At 40.9% G+C, this 17,190-nt stretch overlaps 1 protein-coding gene across 1 annotated transcript; it reads right to left on the bottom strand.

The window, feature by feature from the left end:
* Positions 1–343: 343 nt before the first annotated feature.
* On the bottom strand, positions 344–17,114 carry LOC131218719 (kinesin-like protein KIN-14R). The gene is made up of 19 exons (XM_058213449.1): positions 16,726–17,114; positions 14,348–14,646; positions 13,556–13,727; positions 13,413–13,483; positions 11,770–11,953; positions 10,424–10,533; positions 10,193–10,292; positions 9,603–9,689; positions 9,337–9,516; positions 8,040–8,313; positions 6,628–6,789; positions 6,108–6,323; positions 5,989–6,026; positions 5,039–5,202; positions 4,702–4,827; positions 3,936–4,061; positions 2,821–2,886; positions 2,093–2,158; positions 344–1,031 (listed from the first exon to the last, which is right to left on the bottom strand). Exons 1-19 carry the CDS (start codon positions 16,967–16,969, stop codon positions 555–557), a joined length of 3,162 nt encoding a protein of 1,053 aa, XP_058069432.1. The 5' UTR covers positions 16,970–17,114; the 3' UTR covers positions 344–554.
* Between the last annotated feature and the right edge of the window lie 76 nt (positions 17,115–17,190).

Genomic DNA, 17,190 nt, shown 5'->3' with positions numbered 1-17,190 from the left:
CAAATACACTCCTCCCAAACACTCACATTGATTCATGCTCCCATGCGAAAAAGAGCATGCCAGTCTCCAAATTACAACGTACGCAGTGGGAAAATGTAACTGCAACTGGGTTCATCTCACGCTTTCCAACTAAAGAATCAAAATTCAATTCGATGGTGCATCCAAACATGCCCAAGAATAAGAAAAAAATCATTTTACAAAACAGCCTATATTGCTGCTTTCACTTCCATTTCAACTGTCTCCTTGACTCCCCCAACTCTGCTATTATATGGAAATAGCTCATTATGTCAAACTAAAGAATTGAAATTCAATTTGATGGTACATCCACACGCACCCAAGAAAAGGAAAAAAAGAAAAATCATATTACAAAACAGCCTACATTGCTGCTCTTACTTCCATTTCAATGTCTCCTTAACTCCCCCAACTCTGCTATCTCGAAATAGCTCACTACATCAAACTAAAGAATTGAAATTCAATTTGATGGTGAGCATCCAAATGCGCCCAAGAAAGGGGGGGGGAAAAATCATATTACAAAACAGCCTACATTGCTGCTCTTATTTCCATTTCAATGTCTCCTTAACTGCCCCAACTCTACTATGTGGAAATAGCTTCTGGGCATTACTTGTAGTAACTGGCTTTGATGTCTTTGTAAGCCTTTTGAATGCTTTGGCTGGGTCGAGACTCGGCCTACTCAACTCGGTCGGAAATGGCTTCTTATCTAGAAGCGGAGGCGGCGGCACAATGATGTTGGTGTTGTTGTTCTCGTAGTCTCCTAAGGAGGACCCACTTCTTCTTTCTCTCCTTCTCTTGATCTCATGAAGCGAGTCAGCTCCACGTAGTAGAGCGGACGGTTGGCTCATCGGACGGTTGATTGAGTCCGAGCTCCTCAGAACCAGCAGATCAGTCCCATTAATGGACTCGATGTGCGGGACAGATCTTCTGTCAATTGGGGTGGATTGTAAAGTGGGATGCGGCAGTAGCATAGACTGATGTTGATATTGCTCTTTCAGCTTGTTTTCGAGGTCTGTAATCTGTGTAATGGATAGAAATACAAGTTAATATGTGTATGGTTTCTTTCATTTCTCCAAGAGAATCGAGAGGGCGGGCCATTTGAATGCAACGACCCATTGTCGTATGATCACAGATTCTTATCATTGTTGTTACTTGTGAAGTAGTGTAGCATAGACTGGTTACTTGCTGTTTAACACTATCGATGCCATCGAAGGTCCCATCAAGCGCGCAGAGTTGCATAAGTGCGCAATTTGTTTCCTATTCTGGTTGGGTAATATATCTACCGGGTGTAATCGGGATTAGGGCTTCCTAAGGTGTTCGAATCAGAAAGATCTACTCTCTCTTGTAATTTTGCTTTCATAGTGCCATTACTCATCGCCTTGTGCCATGGTTTTTTCCCGCATGGGTTTTTCCACGTACAATTCGGATTGTCTTCTTGTTGTGTTTGTTTGTGCAATTGCAATTACTTTGCTTGATTCTGCTCCGTGTGCATCCACGAGTCCCAACAAACACAACTTTAGTAGGGATCAAGGCCATTCCCACCATAACATGGCAGGAAAATCAACCTCGTCAGATCATCATGCGAATTGCACATTGGTAAATTTTCAACCGTCTGTTTATTCATGCTGAGTGACCTGCCCAATGAACAGACTGGTCTTATGATATGGACACAGTGGGTCCCATCTAATGAATGGCATGGATCTCTCACACACGAGCCACAAATTGTAAGATGGGGTCTAAGCTCCTCAGGACATGTTTGGGTGTCAGCCTGGAATGATTTTCCTGGAAACAGATTTTTGTAAAAAGCATTTTTTGATAAATTAGTTTCAGAAATCTGATTTTATCTCAAAATGCTTTTGTTTGGGTGTCGACAATTCCCCTCTTTTGTTCACATGAAAATTGTTTTTTTGAAGTGTCACCCAAACACTATGATTGTGCTCTCCATTTGATGGAAATCAACTAAACTGAAATTTCCAACATTTTTAAGTGGCATCCAAACAGGCCCTTAATTTGCATTAAGGCATATATAACAGAAGTTAGTCGTAGCTTTTTCTTAACCGATAGTTGTCATAGCAGATACCTTTTGTTGTAGAATAATAGATTCTGAATGTTGTTGCTCTTTCAGCTTGTTTTCGACCTCCTTGACCTGTGTAACATGTAGAAAACCAGTTAGTACTTGGATCAATGTCATGGTTTTATGACTCGGATGAGTCGGGGACAATCAGATTCGGACCCGATCTGGTTTGATACCACGAAGGTGAGTCATGACTCAAACTCAGGGCCGTACGAGTCGGGTCGAGTCACCAAGTCTTTTAACCATGATCGCCATTTGACAATGAGAAGAAAAGAACAGAAACTAAGTCAGTACTCGTATCATGGGCTCCATTATGGAGGTATCATGGAATGGTTATGATTGTGTTTTTTCAAGTCATGAAGGCAGGGATCAAAGGCCATTCATCAGGTGGGCCCCACTGTAACAACATTGCAGGAAAATCAACCTAGTCCATTCATCATCTGGTCCAAACATTGGTCAATTTTTCACCCGTCCATTCTTCTCATGCAAGTGCCCTACCAAACGACCAGACCAGCCTTATTTTAGACCTTAATATGCACAAAATGGGGCCCATCTCATAAATGGCATAGATCTCACACACATGCCACACATTGGCACATACAGAGTAGTACTTGTAGGATGGATTATGAGTACGGTCACTCTTTTAGCTTGTTTTCAAGTTCCTTTTATATGCAAAAGATATATAACAGTAGTTCTAGCCCTTTTTTAACTGTTGAGATCATCATAGCACTTACCTTTTGTTGTAGAATAATAGATTCTGAATGTTGTTGCTCTTTCATCCTGTTTTCGAGCTCCTTCACCTTTGTAACATATACAAACTAGTCAGTACCGACGATTGTCGTTTTTCGATGAGAACAGATGAATATAAACTAGTTAGTACTCTGATATAGCACACATGCAGCAATCCACATGGCTCAATCATAGGCTCCATTTACGGATGGAGATCTTACAAACTGATGATCTCAACCGTCCCAATTAGTGGCCATTAAATGGGAGCGGATTAGGCATTACCCTTACCATGTGGGGCCCACCTTGATGAATATGTTGTATATCCATGCCGCCCATCCACTTTTTCATCTGATTTTAGGATTTTAAGCCAAAAACTCAAGTAGATCCAAATCTCCAGTGGACCAAACCTCTGGAAAAAGCGGTGAATGAGCATTAAAATCTTTTTATAGACCACAAAAGTTTTGAATCAAGCTGTCTTTGTACTTTTCTCTTCATCCAGGTCTGATTGACCTTATCAACAGGTTGGATGGCAAATAAACATTAAGAATCTGCTTATGGTGGGCCCTGGGAAGTTCTTAACGGTGGGCCTTCAATCGCCACTGTTTCCTGTGATGTGGTCCACCTGAGATTTGGATCTGCTTAATTTTTGGGACGATATCCTAAAGTGGGCTGTAAATACAGATGGGACAGCATGGATATACAACACATCATCAAGGTGGGCCCCACGGTAAGGTTAACACCCACTACGGTGTTACCCAGGTAACACCTTATCCGCTCCCCCCATCAAATGGGCACCTAAAAGAAAGTGGCCAAAAATCCAAATTTTCAATGTGGTAAAATCAGATTGTTAAGTTCATCCAATTAGACAGTCTTAAGTCATGGGACCCACTACAGATGGAGATTTTACAATACAAATATCTTAACCATCCAATACTTCAAAAAGAAAATAGTCGCGATTCAAAAATTCAACAAGCGAAATCAGATGGTTAAGATCGTCTGATCAGTTCGATTTTTGGGACCAGATTTGGGCAGCCTGAATTGACATACATGCATGTTATATGGTCGATGAGTTCCAACCGTTTTGAATATGCACACCGTAGTTTTCTTCTTAAGCACTAACCTTATGTTGAAGAGAAAAACACATTTCTTCCTTCCTTTTCAATTTCTCTGATACTTGCCCGAACTGCCTCTCTGATTGGCTCTGCAAGTCCATCTTCAACTCAATCTGACCTTCAAGATCTTTGATCTTTCATTCCAAACAGACAAAAGCAGAAATGATCATCAGCAGCTATATATCACTATATACTGGTACAAAACCTCAGTGTTTCGCGCATTACTACGAGAAATGATCCAGTGCTCTCTCAGAACACTATAAGTTATAGTCATGTGGTTGTATTTACATGGTTAGACAGTCCAATCCATCGATTCAGACCTTTCATTGGGTCCTACACATATTTCATGGGCTACCATGTAAACATCACACCAACCTGACAAGTTTTAACAATTTGATCAATGGCCTTTGATATGGACGGTCAAGATTGATTACAAAAATAGGTCCAATCAACAATTTGATCCATCTACTTGCTACGGACCATCATCAATTGCGTATGATTCTAAAAAATCACTTTTCTTTCATGGCTTGGAAAAAAAAAAAAAAAAAGGATGGCTACAGAAAATAAGGCCAAATCAAGACTGGATTGGATGATCATCACATCAATGTGATTTTTGCATGGTGGCCCGTGAAATGTGTTCTGGACTAAATAGACGGTTCAGATTAATCGATTGAATTATCCAAGCGAACACATGGAAGTAGGAGCACCAGAACTTATAGTGCTATGAGAGCAATGGAGCATTTCTACATTACACTATTACATGTATTAGACTACCTTTTCCTGTTGGTTTCTAATGAATTGATCTTCGCTTCTGAGCTTGTTTTCTAAGTTTAGATTGCGCTCTTCAAGCTTCCGTATCGATTCATCTTTATATCTTGATTCCTGCCTTGCTTTCTCAAGCTTCATGAGAAATATCAAAGCAAAAAAAAAAAGAAGAAGAAGAAGAAGTCAGCGATACATTATAGCTTCCGGTGCGTTTGGTTGCACCAAACTAGACTGATTAATAATGAAATTTCATGATATTTGGTGCAACCAAACACACCATTAATGACCAAGATACAAGTATAGAATGAAAGGAAGATTAATCTGTTGAGTTGTCTTTGAACCTAACCATCTGTTTTGTTTTTTGAAGCTCGCTACTGTCAATCTGCTTCTTTGCAGGATTCAGCTCAATCCCTCGGACCCGAGTTGCGAAATTCAACGAACTTAGCGTTTCACTAGAGTCATGCTCTGATGGGCTGATTTGCACAAACATCAGAGTTTTGGAGTCGCCTCCTATGTAAGAAAACCAAATAAATCAACTTCTGATGGTAACAGGTATTAACGTCATTTGTCGTCGGGATACTAAGGCCCGCTTTTGAATATCATGGGTTTTTTTGGATTGCACCATTACCAAAAGCCTCCATTGATCAGATGATTCTAGCTGTCTCATCAGGTGCCCATGCAAAATGGACGGTAAGATCCACATTGGTATAATCATCCCTTTTGCATGATCTTGATTCATGGCTTTTGGCCCAAGGCAAACAAATAGTGCCATGTCCCAAAAGTCACTTTGATTGGATGATCCTATAATGCATGGGCATTTTCACACCGAGCTCAAGTGGGGTCGCCCGTGGGATGCAGGGGCACACTCGGGGTGGGCGGGGCCCACGGGAGAGGTCTCGTGTTCGAGACTCCTCACCGAGGGTGATTAATACGCATTTCACACCCATGAGATGTGGGGCCTGGGCTATGAGATAAAGGGATTAATTTGTCATGCTCTAACAGTTCAAGCTTTTAGAGCAAGTGGTTAATTGTCCTGCATCATCCTAGCCATCTAATCAGGAGCTAATGCCAAATGCATGGTAAGTTAGCATTGGGTCTAACCATCCCTTTTTGAATGATCTTGATTGGATGGTTTTTCTGCCAATGCAATCCATGATGGCCCTGGTGCATCAAATGTGGGGCCCACTATCTAGTTAAATGGACTTCTTTCCTCAATGCGACAATGCAAATAAAATTCAATTTGCATAGACTACTAATAGAGATAGTAGTAAATGAGATAGATTGATTGAGGGATACCTAACGAATCTTGAAGCAAATGTGTCAACTTGGAATTCCTGAAAAGATTCAAAGAAATGAATCAGATCACGAATATCGGACCGAATTGCTTTGACGGGCAACAACAATCAGCGATGAACCTGTATGGGATGTGGCTGCTTTTCGTTGCTAGAGCCGATACGACGTCCCCAAGAGCTGAAAGTGATCTGTTGATGTTTTGAGCTTCTTTGAGCCGCTCCCCTTGCACGTCTGTCTTTGCAAGCCTCTCACTGCCTGCCAGATCCACAAGCCAAAGCTTGCTCTTCGTGCACTCCCCATTCATCAAATTCTTAGCTTTTACCATTATACAAAGCATGCTAGATAAAGAGAAAAATAAATAAATAAATAAAATAAAGCTCTAAAATACATCGTGTCATGTTTGGATGCTCGATTCGAATGGCAATAATTCAACTGAATAAATTAGAAACAACTTGGGAAATAGCAATTCAAAATGTTTTAGGGGGTTGGTTATCGTTATGAATTAAAATGTGGACATTTCCATTTTGGTCAATTTTTGTATATTTAATTGAATTGCAATTCATTCCAATAGATCATCCAAATGTGGCATCCAATACTAGAATGATTTAAGAAAAACACGCCTTTTTGTGAATGGGCACAAACCAATGAGATCGACTACTGTGTTCATTGACATTATTAGATCCAACGGCTCTAGCACTGCTTCCAACTTGTAGCACATCCCAGACCTGCTTTATGTTCTCAACTTTAGCCTCGACAATTCCTGGCACGTGATGAGCTCCTTCAGCCGCCTGTCTTATCTCCAACCTGAAAAAGAATCCGTGCCCATGTTTCAACATGTCTTGATCAAAGAGCAAGAAATGCTAAAGACGATAAATGAAAACAAAGAAATGAGAAAAACATCCCAATAAATGCTTCTCTCGGGCTACAGAAGCAACATGCAAAATTGACTCCAAAGAGTAGGATTTTGAATCCCATTGTGAGATATGAGCCATTTGATCCGGTGGGCTCCACTGTGTATGTGCCATAGCCCAAAAATAGCTGTCCCAATCATCAGGTGGGCCACACATGTACAAGAAAATGAACAGTTGAACAAGAATATGGTTCACATTTGCATTTGACATAGACTATCTGACCAACCTGATGACCTGACTGGCCTGACTTTCGGAATGGATCATGGCACACATGCATTGGCACGTGGAGGGAGAGTAGGATTCAACATCCTACCTTCATGAGTAACCTTAAGGGTGCGTTTGGTTGCATCAGATACCATGATAATTCATGATTAATCAGTCTAATTTGGTGAATATATCATGACATTTTGTGAAATTTGGTGCAGCCAAACACCCAAAGAAAAAAAAAAATGCTCCATTGCTCTCAGAACACAGAGTTATAGTCCTCCTAGTTGCATCTGGATACTTGGTACATTCAATTGATCTAGATCCAGCAGACATTTCCCAGTTCACAATGAAAACATCACATTAATCTCACAAATACTAACCATTTGATCAATAACCTTCAATATGGACGGTCAAGATTTACACAAAAATAGGCCAAAATCAACAAATTTTCCTATTTGTTAGAGCCCATCATGGATTGCTAATTATTCTAAAGAATCGCTTTTATTATGCAATCAGAACCGTCCCATCCATGTCTCAGGAAAAGGATGGCTAATCTCACAAATACTAACCATTTGATCAATAACCTTCAATATGGACGGTCAAGATTTACACAAAAATAGGCCAAAATCAACAACTTTTCCTATTTGTTAGGGCCCATCATGGATTGCTAATTATTCTAAAGAATCACTTTTATTATGCAATCAGAACCGTCCCATCCATGTCTCAGGAAAAGGATGGCTACAGAAAATAAAGACAAATCAAGGATGGATTGGATCATCTCTCATAAGTGCAATTTTGGCATGATAGTGCATGGAGTTGTGGCCTTAACGGACAGTTCAGATCAGTCAATTGGAGTGTCGAAGTGAACCAGTACACCTAGGAGCACTGGAGCATATCTCAACATAAAATGCGAAAGATATAAAGATCAAAATTTACTTTTTCGACGATGGGGATGTAGCCAGCAAGTCTCTGATCTGCTCATTGTATACTTCAAGCACACTAACAGAGATGCTGTATGCAAAAGTCTCCCTCCTTTCCTTTGCAATTTTAAACAATTCCTCTACAGTCCTGTAATTCACACCCCTATTTTTCTCAGTTCCCTCCATTGTGAAAGTCTTCCCAGTTCCCGTCTGCCCGTATGCAAAAATGCAGACATTGTAGCCATCTAGGACTGAAATGACCAATGGAGCAGCATCCGCAAACACATCAGCTGTCCACATGAAAATAAAAATCCAACCCAACATAAATTAAAATCCAAACTTTTACTTGGATGTTATATAATCATTGCAATAACTCTAGCAAGTTATTTTGCATGTAGAGAGAGTTTGCTGATTTTACACATGAACATCTGAGCAGTTCACAATAGGTGGGCCATGCATGAATGTTGTAACCATCCTTTTCGTATGTCTGTACCATGGCCCACATGATGTGGTGATCTGGAGAAGATCTCAAGTTTAACTAGTTGGACCACAAGGTACGCTCACCACCCCGCAGATAACTTCCAACCTATCAAGTGCATGTGACATCCAACCCTCCCATTAGGTTGGCCCCATGATAACGATCACCAAAGGCAAAAATCAGCGCTATACACTCATCAGGTTGGCCACATCATAGAAAAAAATTCTAGCCATTGCTAAATAACAAAATACAAGTGTAGTCCACTAGATGAGTGCATATGGATGATTTTTGCGTAAGGTGATCCTCATTATAGGGCCAACCTATTGATCGGGTTGGATGTTGCACACGCATGAAAGGTTGAAAGTTATTTGTTGGGTGGACTATAATTCATAGTCCAACCAGTTCGAATTGAAACCTTCTCATTGATCTACTTGTTAATTAGGCCAGGCCACATACACAATATAATGCAGGGGCATTTTCACACTGGGCTCAAGCGGGGTGGCCTATGGGATCCAAGGGCACACTCGAGGTGGGTGGCTCATGTGAAGTAGAACCCATGTGAAATGGGGCCCACAAGGGGGGTTCGGCCGAGGTCCTAACCCATGGGATATGGGGCCTGGGCTATGAGATAAACGGATTGATTCACCATGCTCTATCAATTCAAGCTTTTAGAGCAAGTGGTTAATTGTCCTGCATCACAATGGGACTCACTTCCTGATAGACAGCTTGGATCTCATATGTGTATTCCCACATTAGCATGTAGGGCTACTATGTGTATAGAACTAACAATCTTCATATCATGTATTGTATTGATCAAACTAATCATCATCCATGCCTTGATTGTCCTTTGGAGTATAAACTCGGTCGAATTTGAAGATTTTCTTTGTGGACCCGCCGCCGGTCAGTACCCCAAGATCGCCATCCTTGGCTGCATCAAAGTCTACGGCCAATGCACAACCAGATGAAACCTCTTCCTTACTTAATGGGCGGCATCTACAAAACACCCTTATATTCCCTGAAATAAGAGTAAGAAAGCTTCAATAACTTCAGTTCGCATGCCATGAGCATAAAAAGAAGGCTGAAAACAAAATGCACATATACCTTTTGTTTCCAAAACTTGGTTATATAGCTTCCTCCTCTTGGCCAGCTCTTCATTGTACTTGACTTTAAGTTCTTCGCACTGCGCAACTGCATATATGGCGATATACACAACTAAGCATTTTTTTTCCCGGATCCACTGTACATTTGGGGCCCACCTTTTGTTGATCCCAAATGTGGGTGGATGGAGAATGGATTGGAGATACCCAATACTGTGTGCAATTGTTCCTTTTCTTTGGATGGCTAGGATCAACTGCATTTTGCCAGGCCTAATAAACTGTACATGTGGGACCCACACTTTTGGGTGATCCAAATGTGGGTGCATAGACAATGGATGGGAGATAACCCAACATGGACAACTGGTGTTGCAATTTGTTCCTTTTCTTTGGATGTCTAGGATCAACTACAGAGGAGATGTTATGGTGTGGCCCGTCCCATGATGGGTCCCACCCATATCAATGGCTTAGATTACTGAAATGTGGGCCCAATCTGTACAATTGTTTCTTGAACATAAAAACGCCATTGTTTAATTCAAGTGCCATATAAATACATCAATTTCAATATCCATACCAATCAAGGACATTCAGACTTACCCAATGATTGCACTGCAAAGACCATTTTATTTAATTCAGGAACGGAATCGGCACAATCGTGAGCTTCTTGAGAAAGTTGGGCATGCTCCCGTTTCATCACCTACAAGAAAAATCAAGACTTATTCTAATAACAAACTAACTTTCCAAGCTAATCAGTTTTGAACTCGTTTGTCAGAAACAGAACCTTCTGTCTAAGTTGCATATAAATTGCATAAGAAATACATCTTTTACCTTCATTTTATCTTTCAAATCATTGATGGCGGCAAACCAAACCTTCTTACCACGTTCATACTGGTTGGAAACATCCCTCAATTGCACTGACTGCTTCTCCAAAGCTCGATCTAAAGCGTACAAAAATACTATTAGACAATAGAAATACTTTGATACTCTAGTAGAGTGTGGTGGATGATATGCATGTAATGTCGTGTATTTCAAAAAATACAAAGAAAAGGAGTTTGGAAAAGCAAAAGCAACTTTGCTTGGTTTTTCCTAGATTTACAGCTATCTTTTTTACTCCTTTTGGTTTTATTGTGACTGTTGGATGTGGCCCACTTAATAAGGTTGTTTCCATCATGTGAAATGCGCCTCTTAACTTGCAGGCACATCTCAATCATCTTGACGGTTTTTCACTCAACGGGTTAATCTTGTTTTTTTATTAAAGGGGCTTAGGGTTAGGATTTCATTTTATAGAAAATCAAAATCCCCTCTCCCGTTTTGCTATCTCCTCCCTTTCTAGTTTTCCTCTTTTGGGCACAGAGAAGGTCAAGTTGTTGTTGTGTTGGTGTTGGGACTTATAGACATATGCATTCTATGCATATCCATCTGTTAGGGCATTGTATGCTTGGAGATAGTGCGTCGATGACCTTATGCACTGGTTCAGCACACTGAGGGGTACAAACTATCTCAAAGATAGCGACCACGTATGTGCCTCGACCCAACAACCATTACCAAATCATCATTGATTGTGTTTTGCCCCTGTCACAGATCTCCAATTAAGTTGTTGTTCCATTATTCCATTTCGTTTTATTCCTTTTTTTCCAATTTCGATTGCTTGAGATTCAACAATGTAGGTTGTTAGAAATTGCTTACATGACATACAAATAAATAAAACTGAGCTATCCAACTTACAGGCACCAATTTAAATGCATCACGAACCAAAAAAAAAAAAACTACTCTTATTTGGTTATCGGAATGTTAGATTGATGGACATTTATTGGGCAGTTAGAAATGAAAAATATCCAATGGTGTCTTATTTCAAAAAACAAGTGTCCACGAATCAAAGGTTATGATTGGCAGACCAAACTGATTTTTGTACTGTAACTAAATGACAGGGGGTTCCACAATTTAACCATTAATTCGGGTTAATAAACACCACATGTACCATTTCTAAATGCCTTCATATCAAGCGTCATATGTGGCCAGAGTATCAAATCACTCCCCATCAGAGAAAACCTTACCCAAAATTAACTTTCCATGTCATGATAGTGTTTGGATGCAACCCCAAATCATGATATGATTGAACTCAGCTGAGGATTTTGAGTAGACAGCTCCGGATGTATTTCCAAACGGGCCCTTACCTAGTGACTCGCTGTGCAAGAAATGGTTGCTGAGTTCCATTCTCAGCTTATCTAGCTGATCATTTGCAGCTGTTAGAGACATCCAAGCCTCGTAGCACTCGTCTGTTTTAAGCTGGCACTGATGAGTAAGCTCTTGTATTTTCTTCTCATACTTCGAGATACTTTTCGCAGCTCTAGCCCTATCCTGCAAACAGATGATAAAATGAAATAAACATCATACATTTCTACCAGGGGTGTGCTGCAGTGGTACTGGGCAAATGTGGGATCCATGTGATGCGTGAATAAAATCTAAATGGTCCATCCGATGAATCAGTGGATGATACCCTCAGATCCCAAAAATCAAGCTGATTCTTGAATCAGATGGACCACATGACGGGGTGTAAGGTGGGAGGGAACACCCATCCTTGATTTGCGCGGAGGGCCCACCATGTTGTGTGTGTGGATTCAACCCTTCATCTGGCCTGGATGAAGGGTCTGTCCAAAACTTGATCTGTTTCGAAATTCAGGTGGGCCACTGAAAATCAAGGGCGGGTGTCCTCTCTCAGATTGTTCCGTGTTTTGTGGCCCACTGAGTGTTGGATCTGGCTGATTTTTGGCACCTTCAGGTAAAATGAGGTGATGCATCTGATGGACTCATTGAATGGCCTGAATATATCACGTGGGCCCCACACCTACCGGGTATCAGCATAAACTTATGGTTGTACCGATACCACTGGAGCACGCACCTCTCTCTTTTATAGACACTTGCATTTTGCAATTGGTGATACAATTCTATATTACTATATTACTGTATTGCTAAATGTAGAAAAATGGGGTGTATCTACCAAAAAGGGTGGGTGTAAATAATGTATGGATTTATCCAACTTAAATTTCTCAACCTGAATTGTGAAAACTTCTCTCAGTGGAACAGTTGTTACAAATGAGATACTCATTTGGCAACGCAAATTTCACACAGAAACACCCTTGTTTTACAATAGACATAGTTCGAAAACCCGAAAAGTCTACTAGACTCAATGTCCAGCCAAGTCAGGTTGACTCAAAGACAAAAATGCCCCTGCATTAATCAGGCCCGTTGAGAAGTCTCGAACACGAGACCTCTTGCTCTGATACCACTTTGATGAAGGATAACTAACCACTTGCTCTAAAAGCTCAAACCGATAGAGCATGGTGAATCAATCCCTTTATCTCATAGCCCAGACCCCACATCCCATGGGTTAGGTCGTCAGCCGAGACAAAAATGCCCCTGCATTAATCAAGCCCGTTGAGAAGTCTCGAACACGAGACCTCTTGCTCTGATACCACTTTGATGGAGGATAACTAACCACTTCCTCTAAAAGCTCGAACTGATAGAGCATGGTGAATCAATCCCTTTATCTCATAGCCCAGAACCCACATCCCATGGCCACCCCACTCGAGCCCGGTGTGAAAATGCCCCTACATTGACCCAGTACCGAGTTTTGCTGTGAACCAGCTTGGAATCTCGCCGAGTCGAGTTAATTCAGCCAAGTCAGTGAGTTTTAGAACTATGGCAATTTGTAATGTTGCTTTGTACTTACTGCATTACCAAATGTAGAAAATATAGTGTGGTGTGCATTTCAATCAAAAAGTTTGGAAATTCAAATCATCTATCATAAGTTTCTGACCTGAGTTGTGGGAACATCTATCTTGGTGGAGCAGTTGTTACAAACAAGATACTTGGATTTCACTGAAGAATCTGAAATCGAGATTGAGTCAGCTCAAGTGATGAAACTACACGAATAACAGACTAAAAAACAATGTACAATACCAGATGTCTTTGGTGCTTTTCTGATGCAAATCCCACAGACAATGGGACTTCCATGAATCCCTTCAAACCTTATTGCCATCGCCCGATTCTCCTCTACATGGACCCTGGCATCGACCAGCTGAAAAGGTTGATTGGCTCCGACAACCGAATATATATCAAATTCAGACAGAACCTGCAATTTTTACAATGAAACAGACATTCCACAATGCATCAAAGATATGTTGGATGGTGGAAAAAAGACGAATTAAGGTAAGATGCTCAGTTGAAAGAAATGGCAACTTTTTTTCGTTTGACACAGAAATGGGATAGTAGCACCCCACATTTTGGCAATGTGAAACACTAAAGTGGTGGGCCCCACCATCAGTGGGCCATGCCCAATTATATGCCCTATAAGATGATTGTAGGACCGATGGAACTGTTCCAATCGGATAGTTATTGTCGTCCGATGGAGAGATATTTGTGGTAACTCCATTCACATGTATGGGGCATGAACAATTTGGATCACTGGAACATGGGCCCCACTACTTCAGTGGTTGATGTTGCCAATGGTCCAATTGGTCGAAAGAAATGGCGCCATGTCCCAATATCTTCCCTACAAGATGATCCTAGAGCCAGTGGAAAATGGACAATTGGAACCAACGGGCAATCACATTGTGTATAATGCATGAACAAAATGGATGACTGGACGGTGGGGCCCACATGTTAAGCTTGTTGGGACCGAGCAATTGCTCCATTGAACATCGTATATTTCCTCGAAGAAAAAAAAAATATCACAGAAAAATTGCTTCTTGCCTTCTCTTGCTGCATGAAGACATTGAAGACCCTCATCCCTTTAGGCCCGTTTGTGTTGACAATCTCCGCGAAATGCAGATCAACGAAATAATCTCCAGGTGCGAGATCTTCAAACTGGTAACAGAAGTTTCCATACCGGGCGGACTGATAAAGAGATGGGCAATCACCGCCATTGACTATATTCTCATTTGTTCTTATAACATCCCCTCCTTGAAAACAGAAGTCGCTCTTTAAATTCACCTTTGAATCTAATCCTGTTATCGTTCCACCTCCAGAATTCACAAGCATCACAATATCATCTGTGACAGGAAAAAGGGTAAATGACCATTCAAATTCCATTTAAAAACAAAAAGGAAAACCAAACTCTATTGAAGTGAAAGAAAAAAAATAAATTGTCCTTTGTGCCAATAAAATGGTCTGCTGTGGTGCACTCGGTCTGGGTACATCATATAACAATCTGTTATATGGACCATCCATCAGGTGGGTCCCACCATGGATTCACACCCATTGAACAACCTGCACGGTGGACCATTTCCTGTTCAGTGCTGATCACAGCCAATTGTATTTTCTACCATCCTTTTCCACCTGTACATCAGATGCCTGAGCTCATCTAATCAGTGAGAATTTTCTACTGCGGCCAATTCATTGAGACTTTTGTACTGCTCAGGTTGGAAATATCACACAATGATTCATGATACGGACCATCCTTCACGTGGGTCCGACTGTGAATGGACCACCGACTACAAATCACACAGATTGAATGACCTGCTTGATCACTGCAGGTGGACCTTTTCCTGTTCAGTGCTGATCACTGCCAATGGTATTTTCTACCATCCTTTTCCACCTGTACATCAGATGCCTGAGCTCATCTAATCAGTGAGAATTTTCCACTGCGGCCAATTCATTGAGACTTTTGTACTGCTCAGGTTGGAAATATCACACAATGATTCATGATACGGACCATCCATCACGTGGGTCCAACTGTGAATGGACCACTGACTACAAATCACACAGATTGAATGACTGCTTGATCACTGCAGGTGGACCTGTTCCTGTTCAGTGCTGGTTGCTGCCAACATTATTTTCTACCATCCATTTTCAGCTCTACAATGAGACGCCTGAAATCATCTAATTGGTGAGAATTTTCTACCCTGACCAATCCATAGAGATTTTTCAACCACTCAGGCTGGAAATTCACACGATGATCCATGACCATCTTAATGTGGGTCTCACTGGGAGTAGACCACTGACTACAAATCACGCAGATTGAACAACCCGATGATCTGATGTAGAGCGGGTCACAGACACTTTCATGGCAAAGACGCACCAGAGAAGGCCCAATCGGAGGCGGAAACAATCCAGACAGTCAGAACTTTAAATCAGTCGTATCTTGCAAACCGGGATGAGTTTTTCAACATATTATATATGATTTTGGGGTAGTAGAACCTACTTAAGCCAACCAACCCCGCTATGTCAGGTTGCCTGTGCCGGATTTGCGAGATTCCATCAGATCGACGGTCAAAAGTCCCATTTAGTTTCGTTTTTACTATAAATAATAATTTTTAATTCGAGTATAACTTTTGATCCTTTGAGTTGTAGAAGTCATGCCCAACATGAAAAGGGCTTCGAAAAGTTAGCAGAATAAAGTGGTTGGGCCAAATTGGACACTTACTAATTTTGACTGAAAACCACAAAGTCTGAAAGGAATAGAGGTCGTCTATAAATAATAAGTTTACTATTTGTAATAAGTTTTTAGGGTGTTTGAGTTGGAGTCTTAAGTCTAAAACTCCTAGATTTGAGCTCATGTAATTTCGTTTTTTTTTTTCTCATCAATCAAATTATTTCGAATTTATTAGGAATTATTCCTGCTTTTATCCCTACGTGAGAAATCCAGAAAACTCCGTGGATTCGGAGTGGTTATCCCCTGAGGCATCTGAGATCATCCAATCAGTGAGATTTTTCTACAGTGATGATCCATTGCATTAAAGGCCTATTCAAGCGAAACACTCCAGACATTTAACTTCTTGCCCTCACCTTATGTTCGATTAATCAAGAAATTAGACCCAGAAATCTAGTCCATATAGACTGGAAAATTCGAGATCTGAAAAACCCATTTCATATTGGTAGGGTTTAAACGAATAAATCCCAAATCTAATTTCAAAAACCGAAAATTCATCCAATTCAGATCAATATAGACAGAAAAAAACCCAAGATTTGAAAAACCCATTTCGTATTAATGCGTATTAAACAGATAGATCCCAAATCTAACTTCGAAAAACCGAAAATCACACAATTCGAATTAGTACGTTCTAAAGAAACTGACCGAAAAGCAAGATCAAAACCCAAGATCTGGAAATTTTCATTTCGAATTAACAAACCTGTGCAGTTCGCCTGCTTAAACCCGGTCTGAACTAGCCTCGAACCAGAAATACAGAGCACCGAATCAACAGAACCTCTGTCTTCGTCATCGTCAACACCAGCGCTGAAATCTTTCCCACGAATGTACGAAAATAGATCATCTTCGACAGAAGAAGACGTGATATTCTGTGAATCTTTCTCCCAATCACGAACGAGAGAATCTGGGATTTGGGTGTTTGGGTCATGATGAGAGGTCTCTTCCATTGGATCGAGAATTTCCACGGGTTGCGGAGAAGATCGAGATCTTTGGATGCAGCAGCTGAGGAGCTTTTCGTTCTTTTTTCTGTTTACTTTGCTTTGTCTTTTTCAAATTTCAAATATATGACCGTTTAAAGGACTTCCATGACTCCTCCAACGGCCCCCCTCCGACAGAGAACGCTGGTACTCGCGAGTAGGAATGCAATGGACCCATACCAGACGAGACG

Source organism: Magnolia sinica, chromosome 11 (genome assembly GCF_029962835.1).
Source record: "Magnolia sinica isolate HGM2019 chromosome 11, MsV1, whole genome shotgun sequence".
NCBI classification, from domain to species: domain Eukaryota; kingdom Viridiplantae; phylum Streptophyta; class Magnoliopsida; order Magnoliales; family Magnoliaceae; genus Magnolia; species Magnolia sinica.
Note: the sequence above shows the minus strand (reverse complement) of the source record. Positions and strands in the feature narration are given on the sequence as shown.

What these genes read in the sequence shown, in the direction of transcription:
- LOC131218719 (XM_058213449.1), bottom strand. Translation starts at nt 16,969, where the DNA reads ATGGAAGAGACCTCTCATCATGACCCAAACACCCAAATCCCAGATTCT. An exon ending in ACATCCCCATCGTCGAAAAA is followed by an intron (nt 6,790 to 8,039) that starts GTAAATTTTGAT and finishes ATTCTTTTTCAG; the next exon opens with GTTGGAGATAAGACAGGCGG. An exon ending in AGCAGCCACATCCCATACAG is followed by an intron (nt 6,027 to 6,107) that starts GTTCATCGCTGA and finishes GAATCTTTTCAG; the next exon opens with GAATTCCAAGTTGACACATT.